The following is a 20,755-nucleotide window of genomic DNA, read 5'->3' on the forward strand; positions in this document are numbered from 1 at the left end:
TTTGTAGCTGGATTCTCTACAGGGTGATTTATTTGCAGCTTAACTCTCTACAAGGTGGCTTCTTCTAGCTGAACTCTCTACAGAGTGATTGATTTTTTTTTGCAGCTGAACTCTCTACATGGTGGTTGCTTTCTAGCTGAACTCTCTAAAGGGTGACATCTTCTAGCTGAACTCTCTACGGGGTGATCTTTTCATAACTGAACTCTCTACAGGATGATTTGTTTGCAGCTGAACTCTCTACATGATGATTTCTTTGTAGCTGAACTCTCTACAGGGTGATTTGTTTGTAGCTGAACTCCCTACAAGGTAACTTCTTCTAGCTAATCTTTCTACAGGCGATTTGTTTGTAGCTGAGTTCTCTACAGGGTGTTTGTTTGCAGCTGAACTCTCTACATGGTAGTTTCTTTATAGCTGAACTCTCTACAATGTGACTTCTTCTAGCTGAACTCTCTACAGGGTGACTTGTTTCTAGCTGAACTCTCTACAGGGTGATTTGTTTGTAGCTGAACTCTCCACATGATGGTTTCTTTGTAGCTGAACTCTCTACAAGGTGACCTCTTCTAGCTGATCTCTCTACAGGGTGATTTGTTTGTAGCTGAACTCTCTACAGGTGATTTGTTTGCAGCTGAACTCTCTACATGGTGGTTTCTTTGTAGCTGAACTCTATACAAGGTAACTTCTTCTAGCTGATCTTTCTACAGGGTGATTTGTTTGTAGCTGAACTTCCTACAAGGTAACTTCTTCTAGCTAATCTTTCTACAGGCGATTTGTTTGTAGCTGAGTTCTCTACAGGGTGTTTGTTTGCAGCTGAACTTTCTACATGGTAGTTTCTTTGTAGCTGAACTCTCTACAATGTGACTTCTTCTAGCTGAACTCTCTACAGGGTGACTTGTTTCTAGCTGATCTCTCTACAGGGTGACTTGTTTCTAGCTGAACTCTCTACAAGTGATTTGTTTGCAGTTGAACTCTCTACATGGTGGTTTCTTTGTAGCTGAACTCTATACAAGGTAACTTCTTCTAGCTGATCTTTCTACAGGGTGATTTGTTTGTAGCTGAATTCTCTACAAGGTGATTTATTTGCAGCTGAACTCTCTACAAGGTGACTTCTTCAAGGTGACTTCTTCTAGCTGAACTCTCTACAGAGTGATTGATTTTTTGCAGCTGAACTCTCTACATGGTGGTTTCTTTGTAACTGAACTCTCTACAGGGTGATTTTTTTGTAGCTGAACTCTCTACAGGGTGATCAGTTCGTAGCTGAACTCCCTACAAGGTAACTTCTTCTAGCTGATCTTTCTACAGGGCATATTTGTTTGTAGCTGAGTTCTCTACAATGTGACTTCTTCTAGCTGAACTCTCTACAGGGTGACTTTTTTCTAGCTGATCTCTCTACAGGATGACTTGTTTCTCTACAAGTGATTTGTTTGCAGCTGAACTCTCTACATGGTAGTTTCTTTGTAGCTGAACTCTCTACAATGTGACTTCTTCTAGCTGAACTCTCTACAGGGTGACTTTTTTCTAGCTGATCTCTCTACAGGATGACTTGTTTCTCTACAAGTGATTTGTTTGCAGCTGAACTCTCTACATGGTGGTTTCTTTGTAGCTGAATTCTCTACAAGATAACTTCTTCTGGCTGATCTTTCTACAGGGTGATTTGTTTGTAGCTGAATTCTCTACAAGGTGATTTATTTGCAGCTGAACTCTCTACAAGGTGACTTCTTCTAGCTGAACTCTCTACAGAGTGATTGATTTTTTGCAGCTGAACTCTCTACATGGTGGTTTCTTTGTAACTGAACTCTCTACAGGGTGATTTGTTTGTAGCTGAACTCTCTACAGGGTGATCAGTTCGTAGCTGAACTCCCTACAAGGTAACTTCTTCTAGCTGATCTTTCTACAGGGCATATTTGTTTGTAGCTGAGTTCTCTACAGGGTGATTTGTTTGCAGCTGAACTCTCTACATGGTAGTTTCTTTGTAGCTGAACTCTCTACAATGTGACTTCTTCTAGCTGAACTCTCTACAGGGTGACTTTTTTCTAGCTGATCTCTCTACAGGATGACTTGTTTCTTTACAAGTGATTTGTTTGCAGCTGAACTCTCTACATGGTGGTTTCTTTGTAGCTGAATTCTCTACAAGATAACTTCTTCTGGCTGATCTTTCTACAGGGTGATTTGTTTGTAGCTGAATTCTCTACAAGGTGATTTATTTGTAGCTGAACTCTCTACAAGGTGACTTCTTCTAGCTGAACTCTCTACAGAGTGATTGATTTTTTTCACCTGAACTCTCTACATGGTGGTTTCTTTGTATCTGAACTCTCTACAGGGTGATCTGTTCATAGCTGAACCCCCTACAAGGTAACTTCTTCTAGCTGGTCTTTCTACAGGGCATATTTGTTTGTAGCTGAGTTCTCTACAGGGTGATTTGTTTGCAGCTGAACTCTCTACATGGTAGTTTCTTTGTAGCTGAACTCTCTACAATGTGACTTCTTCTAGTTGATCTCTCTACAAGATGACTTGTTTCTAACTGAACTCTCTACAAGGTAACTTCTTCTAGCTGATCTCTCTACAGGGCAATTTGTTTGAGCTGAACTCTCTACATGATGGTTTCTTTGTAGCTGAACTCTCTATTAGGTACCTTCTTCTGGCTGATCTGACTACAGGGTGACTTGTTTGTAGCTGAATTCCCTACAGAATAACTTGCAATGTAATATAATTGAGTAAATTATAAATGCAGTAGAATACTTTATTAGGGTGACTGTTCTATTAGAGTATCTCGATCTCGCATTTGTTACACGTAGTTGTCTTTCGAATCATAACTCAGTGGTTTGTAATCCGATTCTTCTGTACTACTGCAAGGACTTTCTATGATGATTATTCCAGCTACATACTGATTTTCAGCTCATTGCTCTAAGCGGTTTACCTGGTAGACACGAAAACTAATAGTTTTTTATTCATAAAAATCGATTGTGTAATTTTGACACAGGTCGGGTTTTGTGTCATATCTCCATGGTCTTTATCCCGATTCCTTTCAAACCACAAAAAGGCACTCCTACGATGGTTGCTCCATCTACATATCAATTTTCAACTGATTCCTCAAAGGAGTTTACCCTGTAGGCGTGACAGACCTTCGACCTTATTTTACGCAAGTAATCGGTCATAACTCCGTGAATATTCATCGCATTCCTACCAAAGTTGGTACAGAGATCCGCCTTAATGAGCCCTTTAAGTGTACCAAATTTCAGCCCGATCCAAGCACGCATTCGTGTTTTATGGTGGATTTTGCGAAGTGTGCAAAATAAAGAAGAAGTAGAAGAAGAAAAAAACGAAGAAATTAAAACGAAATTTTGTTCGCTCGTATCTTGGAAATGGCTGGAGCGATTTTCTTCAAATTTGGTGTGTAGACACCCCTAGCTGGCCGACACATCTGTAGCAAATTTGGTTCCAATCGGATAAGGGATCACAGAGCTACATAAGTGTGAAAATTGCGTTTTCTTTCTTCCTGTTAATATACTCACGGTGTGGCGCGCCGGCTTCTTGGGCCGCACGCCACTAAACTGACAGTGTCTGCATATAAAGTGGGAAGTTGTACTGTCTCAGGATAAAACAAGGGCGTAGGTAGGGGGTTCAGATGGTTTGTACAAACCCCCCTTTCAGAGGCAGAATTCTTAAAAATTAAAAATCACACCAAATCTTACAGCCCAGGAGCTGTCCGGTAACTAATTGTCCACTGGTGCTCCTCTTGAGGATCACATCACATTAATACTGAACCATTGCAAACCATATCTATTGCATCATGTGATCAATTGCACACGTAATGCATGGTTGAAATGGCATGAGTGAAATGGCAAAGGACTGGTTGGTTGAAACATATTACAAGGCAGCAGCTGCTAAACTTAAGTGGTCGTGTTATACCTGTGTCTGGTTATTGAATATTGTTGATACATATTTACCTGATGAATGGTTTGTTTATTTGTTACATGTTGTGGGCACATGATGTCTCGAACATATTTGAGTGCAAGCCAAGTCTGAAGTTATTGACCATCAACAGAAGGACCAGCCGAGAATAATGTATAGCAGGAAAGAAGTATTACTAACTAAGGGACTTGTAGTGTGGAGGGCTTCCGTGTGCTAGGAAACTGAAGTTGGCAGTTGCTGACTGTACATGAAGATTAGTCAGTTTTACAATAGGTTTATAGTTTCTATAAGCTGCATAAACAGCAGTGTGTAGGTTTTAGCTACAGTAGTTAGATGCACAAACAGCATGTTTTAATGTTACTGCCTAAGGGCACATTTTTATATATGCATCATTTTCGTTTAAACATGGTCTAGGAGAGGCACCCAGGCCTTCCCCTTAAGACATTCCACTTTAAATCTGAACCCCTTTCAAAAAAATCCTGGCTACGACCCTGTAAAAGTCATATGTATGTGAGATAGTATGTGTCAAGCTGAGGTGGCTTCAATAAGGAGACTAAGGACAATATAAACAGTCATGGGGAGAGCTGCTTCAGCCTGGCAAGCAACTGTTGCATATATCCCATCTTGTCTGGAAGCAGCAGAAACAGTTTACAAGGTTTGTAATAGGCACTATCAATTAACTAGAAACTGGAATGCTTTGAGAACCTCTTCATGTTAATGTTTTGGTTTAAGGAGTAACTAACTTTCAGTGTTGATGAGTTAGCTAGTCTGTATACCTAATCCATTCCAGCTATATAGTCCATCAATTCACAGGCTTTTGATACAGGTTCCTGATGAGATAGTTAACCAACATTCTTGACTGCTCTGTTTGAGTGTTTTAATGCAGGTGATTGCTCTAACAGATTGTTTCGATTGTTTCGATTGTTTTAGTGGAAGGATACAGTAGTTTCAAACAATGCTGCATAGAAACAGTGTGCTGTAAAACCAAGCCTGTATATTGACATGATGACCTTTTCTGTTGCTTGTTCTCATTCCCATTTTCCATTCTCATCCTGTTCCCGTTTTTCTAGAATTCTACTTACCCCAAAAACTGTGTCTAGAAAATGCAAGCAGTCATTGACTAACAAGTGTTTAATGGCACATACAGTAGCTACAAATCACTAAACTACATGAGTTTGCCACATCCTAGTTGACAGTACTTCAAGCATAAGTTTTTGTGCATACTATTCTTTAAGCAGCCCATTTCCTGGTGGCAGGGGATATCAATGGAAACACGTGTACTCTAATTTGTTGGTGCAAAAATGTTTTGTAATATGTACACCTGTTACTGGAAGCCATACCATGCTTGACATTGTAAAGGAAATTGTGCATGTATGCATGTATTGGATGCTTATCGATAAGTCAAATATTTCTTCTCACGTAACTGAATTGGAAACATTTCTGTGAGACAGGTAGGGTTGTACAGTAGCTGTAGCCAGTTTTCTACTATGGATGACTGAATATATCAGTTGGGCAAGCAGGCAGGCAGGCAGGCAGGCAGTAGAAAATTCCATTAAACAATCTTTTACAAAATTTTGCATCAACTTATGTAAGTGCAATCCTCATTGAAATTTCCAACAATTGTGTACGCTATACACTGTTACAGTGTAGATTATACAGGGGTACAGCGTACTTACAGTTTTATTCCATATAAGTATTCTATTTTAAAGAAACATATGCATACAGTCAACTTGTCGTGTTCGTAATACTGTATGTAAACCATGACTATGAGGTCACACTTACATATGTACACCCTGAAGTCAAAGAAAGTTTACAGCTGATAAACCCCAAGTTGAAGGTGAAGAGCTAATCAAAAGTAAAAATCCGAAGACTGAGGAGGAGGTGCATATAAGTGCAATACATCAACGTAGACATTGTTCATATAATACAGAATGCCTTGAAATTTACACTCACTACGCAAAACACATCAACTAACTTAACAAATGAACTTAAATGTAATTCATCATAGTTTGGCATAATAGAGTTAATTGTTTGTAGGCTTCTAGTGATTGAATTTGATAGTAATGGACAATCAATTATGGGAATTATTAAACATACTTCCATATTTAGGACTTGTCTGTTCATATCAACAAATGTAGGAGCATTGTTACCGATAATTGAAGTCGTGAGGCATGTCTATAAAATGAATCCAGTGGGTGAACCCATCCTGGCTGGGGTGAATGGTCATCCAGCATGGCACAAGCCATTAGCCTGCACTGGCTAATCATACTGGTACCCGCTGTGGGCTGTTTGCCTTCAAATAGTGTAACACACATCAAAGGTGAGTACATTCATTTAATACTTGCATAACTAACCGCAATATGTATATGTGGTGGTTGTCTTTATATACTCACCGGTTCAGGTAGTGTGAGGTCTTAATGTACACCCAGTGGCCCATTCAAAGTTTCATTTGATTATGGTATATGTACAGATGGTATATAGTGTATGTACATATTCCAGTATATACACAAAGTTACTCACATTCCAGGTCACAGTACATTCATTGTCCAGGTCCACAGGAGCACACATGACACTGACATTTTGGACTTGGTTGGGTGCTGTAACAGAATATAACATGAGAAAATTTAAGTTGACGTGTCATTTCAAAACTCACATGCCCAGTTAATAATATCCCTAGATCAAGACACACGATAGTGTGTCGTGCGGCCCAAGAAGCCGGCGCGCCACACCGTGAGTATATTGACAGGAAGAAAGAAAATGTCATATTCACACTTTTGTATCTCGGTGATACCTCATCCGATTGGAACCAATTTTGCTGCAGAGTTGCCCGCCAGCTAGGGGAGTCTACATTCCAAATGTGAAGGAAATCACTCAAGCCATTTCCGAGATACGAGTGGCCAAAATTTCGTTTTTTTTCTTCTTCGTCTTTTCACACACTTGCAAAAATTGCTATAAAACGCAAACGCGTACTCCGATCGCCTTGAAATTTGGCACACAGAAGGGGAGTACAAAGGCGAATCCTAGCATCAAATTTGGTGCAAATCCGGTGAATGATTCAGGAGTTATGACCGATTAGTCGCGTAAAACAAGATGGATTTGTTGTCACGCCTACAGGGTAAACTGCTTCATGGAATGAGTTGAAAATTGCTATGTAGATGGAGTAACCATCGTAGGAGTGCCTTTTCGTGGTTTGAAAGGAATCGAGATAAAGACCACGGAGATATGACACAAAACCCAACCTGTGTCACAATTACGCAATCGATTTTTAGGAATAAAAAAATATTAGTTTTCACGCCTACTAGGCAAACCGCTTAGAGCAATGAGCTGAAAATCGGTGTATAGCTGGAATAATCTTCATTGAAAGTCCTTGCAGTAGTATAGAAGAATTGGATTACAAACCACTGAGTTATGATTCGAAAGCCAACTCCGTGTAGCAAATGCGAGATCGAGATACTCTAATAGAACAGTCACCCTAATAGAGCATTCAGCTAATTTATTTACTCCATTATAGAATTCTATTACCATATTCTGTAGGGAGTTCAGCTGCAAACAGTTAATCTTATAGACAGTTCAGCAAGAAGCAAGTCACCCTATAGACAGTTCAGCTACAAATATATCGCTGTAGTGATTCATAACATTGCAAGTCACACTGAAGAGAGTTCAGCTATAAACAAGTCATGCACCCTGTAGAGAGTTCGGCTATACTCTCTAGAGAATTCAGCTACAAACAAGTCACTGTGAAGAGAGTTCAGCTACAAAGAAACTATCCTGTAAAGAGTTCATCTATACAAACAAGTTACCCTATATAGATCACCTGCAAAAAAGTAACCCTTAAGAGAGTTCAGCTACAGACAAGTCACTTTATAGTTTATACAGTGTTCAGCTACAAGTAAGTCACTCTGTAGAGAATTCAGCTACAAATAAGTCACTCTGTAGAGAATTCAGCTACCACCAAGTCACTCTGTAAAGAAATTTGCTACAAACAAGTCACCGTGTAGAGAGTTCAGCAACCAAAATACTACTCTGTAAAGAGTTCAGCTATACAAACAAGTTACTCTGTAGAGAGATCAGCTAGAAACAAGAGAGAGTTCAGCTAGAAGAAGTCACCCTGTAGAGAACTCAGCTCCAAAGAAACCCTGTAGAGAGATCAACTACAAACAAATCATCCTGCAGAGCATTCAGCTATAAACAAATCACCCTGTAGAAAGTTCAGGTACAAACAAATCACCCTATATAAAGTTCAGCTACAAAAAAAAATCACTCTGTAGAGATTTCAGCTACAAAGAAGTTATGCTACAGTGAGATCAGTTTGAAACAAGAGGTTTCAGCTACAAACAAATTAGCCTGTAGAGAGTTCAACTATGAACAGATCATCCTGTAGATAGTTCAGCTAGATACAAGTCACCCTATAGAGAGATCAGCTAGAGGAAGTCACCTTGTAGAGAGATCAGCTAGAAAAAGTTGCCTTGTAGAAAGTTCAGTAACAAAGAAACCATCCTGTAGAGAGTTCAGCTGCAAACAAATCACCCTGTAGAGAATTCAACTACAACAAATCACCCTGTAGAGAAGAAGTTACCTTGTAGAGGGATCAGCTAGAAACAAGTCACCTTGTAGAGAGTTCAGGTACAAAGAAACCACCATGTAGACAGTTCAGCTGCAAACATATCGCCTGTAGAGAGTTCACACAGCTAGAAACAAATCACCCTGTAGAGAGATCAGCTAGAAGAGGTCACCTTGTAGAGGGTTCAGCTACAAAGAAACCATCATGTAGAGAGTTCAGCTGTAAACAAATCACCCTGTAGAGAGTTCAGCTACAAAAAGATCACCCTGTAGAGAGATCAGCTAGAAGAGGTCACCTTGTAGAGAGTTCAGCTACAAAGAAACCATCATGTAGAGAGTTCAGCTGCAAACAAATCACCCTGTAGAGCGTTCAGCTACAAAAAGATCACCCTGTAGAGAGATCAGCTAAAAGAGGTTACCTTGTAGAGAATCCAGCTACAAAGAAACCATCATGTAGAGAATTCAGCTGCAAACAAATCACCTTGTAGAGAGTTCAGCTACAAAGAAACCATCATGTAGAGAGTTCAGCTACAAAGAAACCATCATGTAGAGAGTTCAGCTACAAAGAAACCACCATGTAGAGAGATTAGCTGCAAACAAATCACCTATAGAGAGTTCAGCTAGAAACAAATCACCCTGTAGAGAGATCAGCTAGAAGAAGTCACCTTGTAGAGAGTTCAGCTACAAAGAAACCATCGTGTAGAGAGTTTAGCTACAACGAAACCACCATGTAGAGAGTTTAGCTGCAAACAAATAACCTGTAGAGAGTTCAGCTAGAAACAAATCACCCTATAGAGAGATCAGCTAGAAGAGGTCACCTTGTAGAGAGTTCAGCTACAAAGAAACCATCATGTAGAGAGTTCAGCTGCAATCAAATCACCCTGTAGAGAGTTCAGCTACAAAAAGATCACCCTGTAGAGAGTTCAGCTAGAAGAAGTCGCTTTGTAGAGAGTTCAGCTAGAAAGAAACCATCATGTAGAGAGATCAGCTAGAAGAGGTCACCTTGTAGAGAGTTCAGCTATAAAGAAACCGCCATGTAGAGAGTTCAGTCTCAAACAAATCACCGTGTAGAGAATTCAACTACAAACAAATTGCCCTGTAGAGGGATCAGCTAGAAGAAGTTACCTTGTAGAGAGTTAAGCTACAAAGAAACCGCCATGTAGAGAGTTCAGCCTCAAACAAATCACCATGTAGAGAATTCAACTACAAACAAATCGCCCTGTAGAAGGATCAGCTAGAAGAGGTCACCTTGTAGAGAGTTCAGCTACAAAGAAACCATCATGTAGAGAGTTCAGTTACAAAGAAATCACCTTGTAGAGAGTTCAGCTAGAAGAAGTCACCTTGTAAAGAGTTCAGCTACAAAGAAACCACTATGTAGAGAGTTTAACTGCAACAAATCACCAGTAGAGAGTTCAGCTAGAAACACATCACCCTGGAGAGAGATCAGCTAGAAGAGGTCATCTTGTAGTGAGTTCAGCTACAAAGAAACCACCACATAAAGAGGTCAGCTGCAAATAAATCACTTGTTGAGAGTTCAACTACAAACAAATCCCCCTATAGAGGGATCAGCTAGAAGAAGTCACCTTGTAGAGAGTTCAGCTACAAAGAAACCATCATATAGAGAGTTCAGCTACAAAGAAATCACCCTGTAGAGAGTTTCAGCTACAGAAAGACCACCCTGTAGAGAGTTCAGCTAGAAGAAGTCACCTTGTAAAGAGTTCAGCTAAAAAGAAACCATCATATAGAGAGTTCAGCTACAAAGAAAGCACCCTGTAGAAAGATCAGCTAGAAGAAGTCACCTTGTGGAGTGTTCAGTTACAAAGAAACCATCATATAGAGAGTTCAGCTGCAAACAAATCACCCTGTAGAGAGTTCAGCTACAAAAAGATCACCCTGTAGAGAGTTCAGCTAGAAGAAGTCACCTTGTAGAGAGTTCAACTACAAAGAAACCATCATGTAGACTCTGAGAGTTAAGCTGCAAACAAATCACTCTGTAGAGAGTTCAGCTAGAAGAAGTCACCTTGTAGAGAGTTCAGCTACAAAGAAACCATTGTGTAGAGAGTTCAGCTACAAAGAAACCACCATGTAGAGAGTTTAGCTGCAAACAAATCACCTGTAGAGAGTTCATCTAGAAACAAATCACCCTGTAGAGATATCAGCTAGAAGAGGTCACCTATAGATAGTTCAGCTACATTTCAAGTCACCCAGTAGAGAGATCAGCTGCAAAATAATATCCTGTGGGGAATAATGGGCATGTAATAAATATATGTATATAATTTGTATAATTACTAATAAAATCGAAAACAATTGAAGTATTAAAAATCTTCTTTAAGTTCTTTTCTTCTTCCTGTGGTAAAGAAAAAACCCCCAAAGCCAGCCATTGGCCGGCTTTGCAGTATACAAATACAAAAAGAAGTGATATCTAATCAAAAACAGTTAAGCTGTAAAAAAAGGTGCGGCCCCCAAAAAGGCCATGGTGAAAAAAGATGTGAAATCCAAGGTGGCGGCCAAGAAATGGCTGTGATGGTATGTTAATGGTAAAAATTTTAATAACGACAATTCAGATGAATTTTGTGCCACTTAGTCTTGGCACCAAATTCACCTGAATTGTCGTTATTAAAATTTTTACCATTAACCTACCATCACAACCATTTCTTGGCCGCCACCTTGGATTTCACATCTTTTTTCACCATGGCCTTTTTGGGGGCCGCACCTTTTTTTACAGCTTGGCTGTTTTTGATTAGATACAATATAACCAAGAATTTAATCAACAACCTATAAATTACATGTGGCATAATAATGTTTAATTAGCTAAATCTGGCTTCATTATTTACAGTGTTCATCAATCATTTGTAATCAAACAATTACCATTATTTAATTTAGTATTAAAGCACAAATAAAACATTGTCTATGATGAAGATTCACTAGAGCATTACTTTAGTTCTTTACATACACTGTAATGTACGTAGATAAAAAAACACACATATTAAAAGGAAATTGCAAATCTGGCAACTATACAAAAAGGTAAGTGTTAACAAGTCGGCAGTATAGACTGCTTATTTCAACCTGAAACTTATCTCACAGAAAATGGAAGTAAAGTTACAATGCGGGCATACAAGCTTTGTACAGCCTTCATTTACTGGCTGGCCTTTTAACATAACAACTTCTCATTTTCATGAGTGCAGACAAGAAATACATCTGTGTAGGCACTTATACACACAAACACCAGACTAATATATAGTAATGTTGGATTTCTAAAGTGTGGTTGCAATCGGCTTTACAAAATTCTTCCTAAAACCATTATAAATGCCTTTGTATGCTATGTACTGAACCAGAAATAACAAATCACTTTCAATTTAATGAAGGGGTTTCCTTAATTACTCATGAATGTGAAACTAAAGAATAAAGCTTCCGGGAAATCTTTAAAGAAAATATCTTGTATGTACAGAGTTACCTTTATTTGCATGTAAATGGTATGGAATATGCAAATCAGTAAAATTGTTACAGTTCATATCTTGCGGTAAAATTTAATACTCACAAATTACTGGATTGCACTGAGTATACTCACCAGCAAGTATTCTCATCACAGGATCTGATGACCCAACAGTATTATTAGCGGTTATTGATATAGTATAGTTAACAGTGATGATGGGTAAAGTGTAGCTGATATCAAGTGTGGTAACATCACTACAAGTAACATGTGTCACTGGACACACTGTGTTATCACTACAACTTGTAATGATAGTATAGTTCAGTATGGGATCAAAGTTAGCAAATGGTACACCCCAGTTGAGTGTGAAGTCAAACTGTGTAGGTTGTGCTGGGAACTGTGGTGTGGCACTGATAGAAGACATATCCAACATCACACCAGGAACCATATTAGGAACATCTGTGAAGAATGCAAAGATGAACAAAGGTCATACAATATTATATTAATGTAAGTAATATTTTTAAGTGTTCTATCAACAAACAGTTTGACACATTTTATGTACACTAGTGTTTCTGGGATCTGAGAACTGCTGTAGTTTTGAAGCTTTGCACTTTAGTTTCTATATTTCTCAGGATAGTTACACAGTACTGGCTATCAGCTGGTCCAAGCTGGAAAACACCAAATATGACACACAGAGGACCGATGTCCCCTAAAGCACATGATGGCAGACCTTAACAGTGAAAAGAAAAGCCTATACCTCAACAAAAACAAGCTTCAATATAATGTATGCAACATTTGTTTGTTAACATGGAACCTAAACTGTAATAGCAAATGGACTCAGATTGCAGGAGAAAAGCAACTCAATCACCCTCTCATCATAAACACGCCACTACATAGCACCACACAGAAAGGCGAATTGAACCTTGTAAAGGAGGTGGACATCCCAATGTTAAACGTACATTGCCTATTCTTCAACATTAACAGAATTAACAACTACATACAGTATTATTCAGAGTTACCTTTACCCAGATTTGGAATTCCAATTAACCAAATGTCTAAATAGTCATTCTGCTAGGTTTACATATTATGCACAGCTCAAAGATCCCACACTAATAATAATAATAGCTACCTAAAAGAATACAGTGAAACCTCATTAATAGGGCCACCTTCCGGACCCACAATAAGTGGCCCTATTAACGAGGTGGCCCTATTACTGAAAACCTCGGCCTTATAAGGTAGTGGCCCTATTAACAAGGTAATTAAGTTTAATAAGCTTGCAAACAATTGGTGACTCTGATGATTGATGAAGCTTTATACCTTCACTGCGAGCCCGACAACCCTAAGGATTCGCTCGTAGTAGCCATCGTGACTGGAGAAGACGTGATTATTGGCCATGTTCCTGAGTTGTTTAATAGACAGTTATTCTACTTTCTTCAAAGGGATGGCCATTACGGCTACTGTGAAGTCACCGGTGAGAGAATAAATCGTGGAATTGGTGTAGGATTGGAAATTCCATGCAAATACCATCTTCGCGGCATGAACATTTATGTGAAGAAACTTTCGTCAATAATAAATAACCTTATTGTTAAAGTGTATAAACTGTGTGTACAATGACATGACATACTAGCTAATCAAGTCGTAGCTACTGAGCCTAGTACAGCTTACCAGTTTCAGAGTCAATGGCTCATGTGATCCTGGTTGCTTTATCGAGGGCCTGTTGTACACCAGTTAAACAGTTTGGTCCTGTCATATGTGGCCGCTGGCCTTATTATTGAGGTGGCCGTATTAACGGAAAGTGAATCAATGAAAAGTATTGGAAAATTTATTGGGACTTTCTACACCTGGTCGTTATAACAAGGTGGTCTCATTAATGAGGTGGCCGCTAGGTGAGGTTTCACTGTACTAATCTTCTACAAAATGGTGGTGATCACAAGAGGGCTAGGCTAATGAGATGTTGTGTTCAAGACTGACACCACCATCAAACAGTTTTAAAATGCATAAATCAGACCCTATAAGAGCATACAGTGTATACTCCACAAACTTTGCTTGTGGTCACTGTTTGGAGAAACTCATCTAAGATGCAAGCAAGAATTTTACTCCTAATAACTGTGCTTTATTGTATTTAGGTAGGCTAAAGTACTGTGTCACCATATGCACACACTTGCACTGGAGAGCTGAGGATACCTGACAGTTCAGTGATTTGGTACACCAGACAACATGTTGGTGTGAATACATTAAAATTGATTATTCCTGACCTTAGTAAGCAGTCTCAGTTACATAAAATTTCATTGCATCACTAAAGCTATTAATTACTGAAACACGGAGTGGCCATTACACTTCCATTTCAGTTATGTTCAATTATGTATTATAGCATTACAAACATAGAACAGTATGGGAAGCACCTCTGCAATCAATCCAGTCATCCAAAATACAAGTGAGCAGTGCTCCAACTATGAAGTACTGAAACACAAAGTGGCTATTTCACTTCAGTTTCGTCTTTGTTCCATGTAGCTTACCTTTATACAGTATCACAACAAAGAACAGTAAAAGAAGTGCTTTGTAATTGGTCCAGACACACTACAGAAAATAAAATACTAACTACACAGTAGTGTAGGACATAAATGAGGACAAAGATAGGATCATAATACAACCTGCATCGTAGCTGCTGTGGTTGGAAAAAGGGCACATCTTAGGCAAAAGTGACATATTGAACAGTGAAGAACTCAAACCTGCAGCCTTATCAATTGTGGAGATGTGCACGGCTAACAGCAACAACAGTTAGTTAGTCAACAATCAATTAGTAGAAAATTCAATTTAATAAAAAAAATTAAAATTTCGTAGGAACTTGTTGGAAAGGTTTGGACTTGCTACAAAGACATTTATGGGCTTGGTTGTGTCTAACCAATACTGCCAAGCTGTCATGAAGAAAAAGTGAGGCTGGTTTTTGGGTGATCTATTTGAGCAACGAAGCACAACCTCCATGATCCCTACCAAACAGTACTACCAAACTGTAAGATACTAATATTGCAGGCAACCTTCCTTGTTTCATTACTTCTTCTACATGTATGATCTTTACCCATATATTTCATTTCCTTGCACTATTACTAGCATTACGCTTACAGCACATGTACAGTATAGACTGAAACCTCTCTATAATTTGACACCTCTGTAATACAGAATACGTCTATAACCTGGCATTGTTTTGTATACCAAAGAGACTTTTTTACTACTTCAATATCCAATAATTTTCTTATCCCAATGAGCATCAGATTATAGAGGTTTCACTGTATTGAGAAATACTGTATGTACAGTACCTGCCAAATATACTATTCCAGTATCAATAATAGGATTAGGATCAATAACTACTCCACATCCATAAAGTGTATCATTAGCAGATTCAGTAACAATTAACATTTCTCCATCAGCCATTAATCCATCTGGTAGTTCACCACTGGATTTACGAGTTGCAGTATCATTAACGAGCCACACTCTCCCAATTGTGATGTTACAAGTGAAAGTCACATTACCACCAGGATATAGTACTGCAATGTCAGGTGTAAAGGAGATTATTATGTCTATGTAAATAAAATTGTGTTGAGTAATGCAGTACAGTATATACAGTATCTACAGTAGGTATAATTTCATGCAGTCCAGTTTTGAAAAAAAATGGAGATTTTATCTGCTGAATAGATATTGCAACCTCAGAAATAGTTTTCCAAAGTTGGAATTAGCTACTTTGGCATGCATAGAACAGTACATTCAAGAGTTCATAGTACAGTAGTTGTAGGGGCCTGCTTCACTGTACTGTTGCAGATTTTATTCTTTAGGATTTCCTATTTCAATGGCAAAATTGACATAAGTAACCATCTAACAGCCTGAAACATCTAGCAATTGTAGCCACTTCTAGCTACAAGTTTTTATATGTACATAACCTAAAATTTGTACTGTATATGTACTTTGATTGTGGGTGTGCAATAAAGCACAGAAAAGCAAAACTTGAGCTCATAATGTTGCTTTCTACGTAAGTGTATTAAAGTAGTTACTTTACTAGCATAAACTAAAGAGTGAGTATTAATTTTTTTCAATGCTAATTGCTAAATCACATTATGTGCTTTTGGGAAAATCACAGACATCTGATGATTTCTGGGAATTCCTGGAATGCATTAATGACAAATGGAGATAGTATATCAAACATATACATATTCCATCCTAGGTTATTTAAAATTTCGATATAAATTATTTCCAATTACATACTTATAGTCTAGTGTTAGTGATTCTGAGTGTTTTCAAGGTAATGACTTTAAACATATATACATGATTACAGCTCCTATACAATTACATAGTTTCATTGAGATGTGCCATTTTATCACAGTTTATTAAAAATTATCTTCCACAGTTATTGCGGTATTGAATATTACAAGCATAGTCTCAAAACTATTAATGTACCACTTTCATACTTCACCTCAAAGGGAAACAAAGGTGTACGTGCAATGCTATACATTAACAAGATGTTTTCAAAAACATATTCCCCCTGGGAGGGAGTAAAGGAGAAATACACATGTCAAGCAATTTAATATTGATATTGATAAGAGCAGTGTCTGTCGATACTTGCGTATCCAATCCTTTTTATCAAGAATCAATAGTTTGATACTTTCTGAGATCACATAAAAATTTATTCATATTACTGTAAGTTATTTACCTGCCAAAAACATGCATGTGTAGTGTCAACACATGATGAATGGCAGACTACAAATTGATAGTGTAAGAAGGGATTCTGAATGAGGAAGGACAATGAGATGATAATGACTGAAATCATCACAGGACCATAGTAGTACCTCGAGTAGCACAGATAGACCCACCACGAAAAGCCATAAAAGTTTTGCTTGGTGTGATTAAGAATTCAGACGATAGAAGTAAAATGATGTTACAGTGTATGTGAGAATTGAAGATATTAAAAATTGATTGTGGAAATCAATTTATTCAGGTAAACACACCCAGTAGGAAAATACTGTTGAGCTGCAAATATGAAGTAAATTAACATAATATTCTAAAGGTTTTGGTACAGGTTAATTATGTGTCCCTTACAAAAGACATGTGGACATCGACGACCACAAAAATATTAACCATGACAACAAATTTCATTTACTTTTTGAAGATACAGTAGAAAACGTGATTCTTGCAGCAGTGAAGTTCAGTGTGGAACACACTGTAGAACATATTTCTGATAGACTTCAAACGGTCACTGTTGAGTGGAGAATAATGAACAAGGTGGAAACAATGTAACAGATAATGCAGTAAACATGGTGGCAGCTATAAGAATTACTGGGTGAACACATATTCACAGCTTTGCCAACAGATTGTACAGTATCAAGGGCATCAGGGTAGGTGCAACCAGTGAGGTCAGAGCCTCACCACTTTTTGGCTCAGTGAAATAAAAAAAATTAAACTTGATGAAGCCAAACTAAACATAGTTAATATGTAATACTTGGCATTAATTTAATAGCAATAATGGACAGAAAAAACACTAATCTAACTTGTCTTTCACTCAAAACAGCTTCATGTCCACTTCGTCCATACTAAGCACCTCTAAAAATAATTACTGTTACACTTGCTTTGGCTTTGTTTCTCTTTGTAGCTGCTTTGGAAACACTTATTAATAGACTCAAATAATAAGGTTAGGAGTTAAACAGTATTATGGAGGTGCTTTTTGGTCAGTCTCCATTGAACACTTGCACACAGTACTAAAACCAAAGAGTGCCTCCAAATGGCATCTAATGTAAAATTTTAAAAATTTCCTGGGGGCATGCCCCCAGACTGAGCCTTACCACTTTTACTATTATCCTGACGCTCCTGAGTATTCAGCTTTGCTTTTGGTTAAATGTAAAGATTATTGTATCACTATAATGTTAATGGTGCAGAAAAAAGAGAAATTCAAAGTAAAATTGGTTTGAACAAAAACAAGATAATCCAAGAGGCTGAAAACAAGGTAGAATTCAACATTTTGTATGCCTGAAAGTGTGAAGGAGCAACATCAGGCAATAACAACTACACTTCACCTTTTGAATTGAATTGCCATGTGTATTACAACTGTTGAAATACAACAACTGAAGAATGCTGTCACTGTACTGCAGCCCTTTGAAACTGCAACTAGAGAAACATCTCCTGAGAAAAAATTTTCAGTCATGTACTTATTTTGTTAGCTATGTTCATTTTATCACCCGCTGTGATAATCTTATACCATTGGCTAAGAAGTTGCAGGCAGGTTTTGTACAATGCAATTTAATTGCCACTCTGAATGATCCAAGTTTAAAGAAAATTAGTTTCAGAGACTGGACAGCTACTCAACAAGGCTTGCAGCAGCTTATGGAGGAGATGTCGTGAAAGTGGAGTCTGAAACAGCTACTACAGCTTCTTCTGTTGAACATGTCAGTACCAGTAACAAAATAATACAACTTATGAGAATCATCGGATTTAAGAATCTCAAACTATTTGGGGAGTTACTCTCCAAGGAAGGTGTTATTATGTAGAGGAGACCATCTTTCCGAAGCATGATGATCCTTTGAAATGATGGAGAGATCAAGAGAAGCACTACACACTCAGTATTAGCACTGAAGTACAGTACTTGTCAATACCAGGCACTTCTGTGTTCTCAGAATGCCTCTTTTCAAAAGCAAAGGAGTTTGTAACAGTAATTTCAAATCACATCGACATGTTTGTTTCTGAAAAAAATACTGATAATAATGTTTTATCAGTCTGGACATTTAACATGCCAAGAGGTTGAAACACTTATCATTCCTATCTTGTCTACAACATTAAATACTGTAGCTTCAACCTTTATTTCAGAGGATTCCAAGATGATGACAGATACCGTACATTGAAAATCAGACTAGTTATGCTTTGCAGCTATTTAAATTTGTCGTTAAAATTTGTATTGTATATTACAGTAGCTTATAAAGCATGTCAAATTTCAGAGCAATATACTGTATTCTACTGTACAACTGTCCTTACAAAATATGATGTACCTCAATAAGATTTCCCAATTGTTTAGTCTCTAGAACATGCGATACCATTGTAAAATTTTTCTTCAAGCTTCTAAAAATTAGTAAGAGGTTATAAGCACCCTCCCTGGAAAAGGTTTTGTTCTGGAAATTGAAAAGTAACAAGTTGTGGACCTTTGATTGACATTCTAATGTGTATTCAAAGTGCATTTCTTTGTCATGCTTAACAATTTCACCACTTATTAGTAGGCCTGCACTGATTATTCCATGACAATTACAGGAGTATTATGTAAGTGGTATAGTAGGCACAATTTTTAGACATAAAACATCTGCAACTCTGCATGTACATAAAGCAAACAGATTGCAATACTCGAGAAGCACAAATGGAACACTTAATAGTTGTAGCATCTTCTTATGTCAGAGTCAGCGTTGAAACGGGTCAGGTCATCCGGGTCAGACCAGCTTTAAAATTGTCTGGGTCTGACCTGGATTAGATCACGTCTGAAGCAAATTGTTTAGTTGGATGGTACAGAAGTGTATAAACGTGTCATAGTCAAGTCCTGATGCAACTCAGCTTCTTTCATGAGCTATGCCCACTTATGAGAATCGTCGGATTTAAGAATATCAAACTATTAGGGTAGCTACTCTCCAAGGAAGGTGTTATTATGTTACGATTGTCTGTAACCATACGTGCAGCCACGCCCATTTATCGGTGATATTAAAGTCTGCAGGTATGCACAAAACCATGCTCATAGCTGCCTGTTAGCTTATGTGGACTCATGCCCACTAATCGATTGCTATTGTACCAGATAGGTCAAGGCCAGTTTCGTTCGTGAGCCACACCCACTTTATATCAGGAATGTGTTATACTTTTTTAAAATTATGGTGTGTTAGGTATGCGGAAAGCCACCCCTACTTGCAGGAAATGTATCTTGCTTTTTGCAAACTTAAATGGATTCATGCTCACTAACTACCATCTTTAAGTATAAACACCCTTGTGCTTAACGTGCTTGTTGGCACTCAAAATGTAGCAGTTGGTGCACGCCTCACTTTAAATTAATCTGGGTCAAATCTGGGTCAAATCTGGGTCTAATCCGGATTTCTATCCAGGTCAGCGGGTCAGCGGGTCAACAGTAGTGACCCAGTTTCAACGCTGGTCAGAGTGACCGACATACTCCAGTAAATGGGAAAATGTTAGAGTATCACTCAAAAGAACAAAATAGGCTCAGGCCTACCCATTAGGCTACTCCAAATAGACCTAGATAATGCAAGAATGGATCATACTAACTACATGAATCAATACTGGGAGTACACGAGATCAAGATATCCTATTAGAGCAGTCATCTACAGTAACTACTCAAATTAAACATTCAGTGGAAAAACATAAAGTTGATTCTATAAATCAGTTTATTACTCTGTTTCCATAAGCGTACAGTATAATCAAGTGTATGAGTCTAATGCCTTTATCTACTGATGTACCCACTTGTACAGATTACCATAATATTATAAGAGTGTCCTATTCAAGTACATACTGTATGAGCCACTGAAAATGCTCTCAGATTCAATCTCAAAGCATTCATTTTTCTAAATTTTCCTGTTGGACACCCCCGACCCCCTAATATTGGTATGCTTTGTGTACTACAGTGAACCCTCGGTTGTCTGAATCCCTTTGTTCTCAGGCAATGATAAAAGTGTTCAGATAAGTGAACTGTTCAGATAACTGAAGCACATACATTTATACAGTAACAGAGCTTTGTTGAATTGCTCTAATAGAACATACACCTATTTCTTAAAATACTCTAATAGAACAGTCATTTCTAATTTTGGATAAACAATGGTATGGGTCAGATAACTGAGG

General features: G+C 38.1%; 1 protein-coding gene across 3 annotated transcripts in view; it reads right to left on the reverse strand.

Moving 5' to 3' along the window:
- Positions 1 to 20,755, reverse strand: part of LOC136249758 (uncharacterized) — a 72,886-nt gene that overhangs the window by 48,952 nt on the left and 3,179 nt on the right. For 2 of the 3 annotated variants that reach the window (XM_066041877.1, XM_066041869.1), the window contains exons 2-4: positions 15,214 to 15,474; positions 12,038 to 12,358; positions 6,430 to 6,506 (exon numbers count right to left, since the gene is read on the reverse strand). In XM_066041877.1, the coding sequence (XP_065897949.1) occupies positions 6,430 to 6,506; positions 12,038 to 12,358; positions 15,214 to 15,474 (659 nt within the window). The remainder of the gene's footprint in view (positions 1 to 6,429; positions 6,507 to 12,037; positions 12,359 to 15,213; positions 15,475 to 20,755) is intronic. The other variant, XM_066041885.1, reaches the window with a different exon arrangement.

This window comes from Dysidea avara, chromosome 1 (assembly GCF_963678975.1).
Source record: "Dysidea avara chromosome 1, odDysAvar1.4, whole genome shotgun sequence".
Classification (NCBI taxonomy): Eukaryota; Metazoa; Porifera; class Demospongiae; order Dictyoceratida; family Dysideidae; genus Dysidea; species Dysidea avara.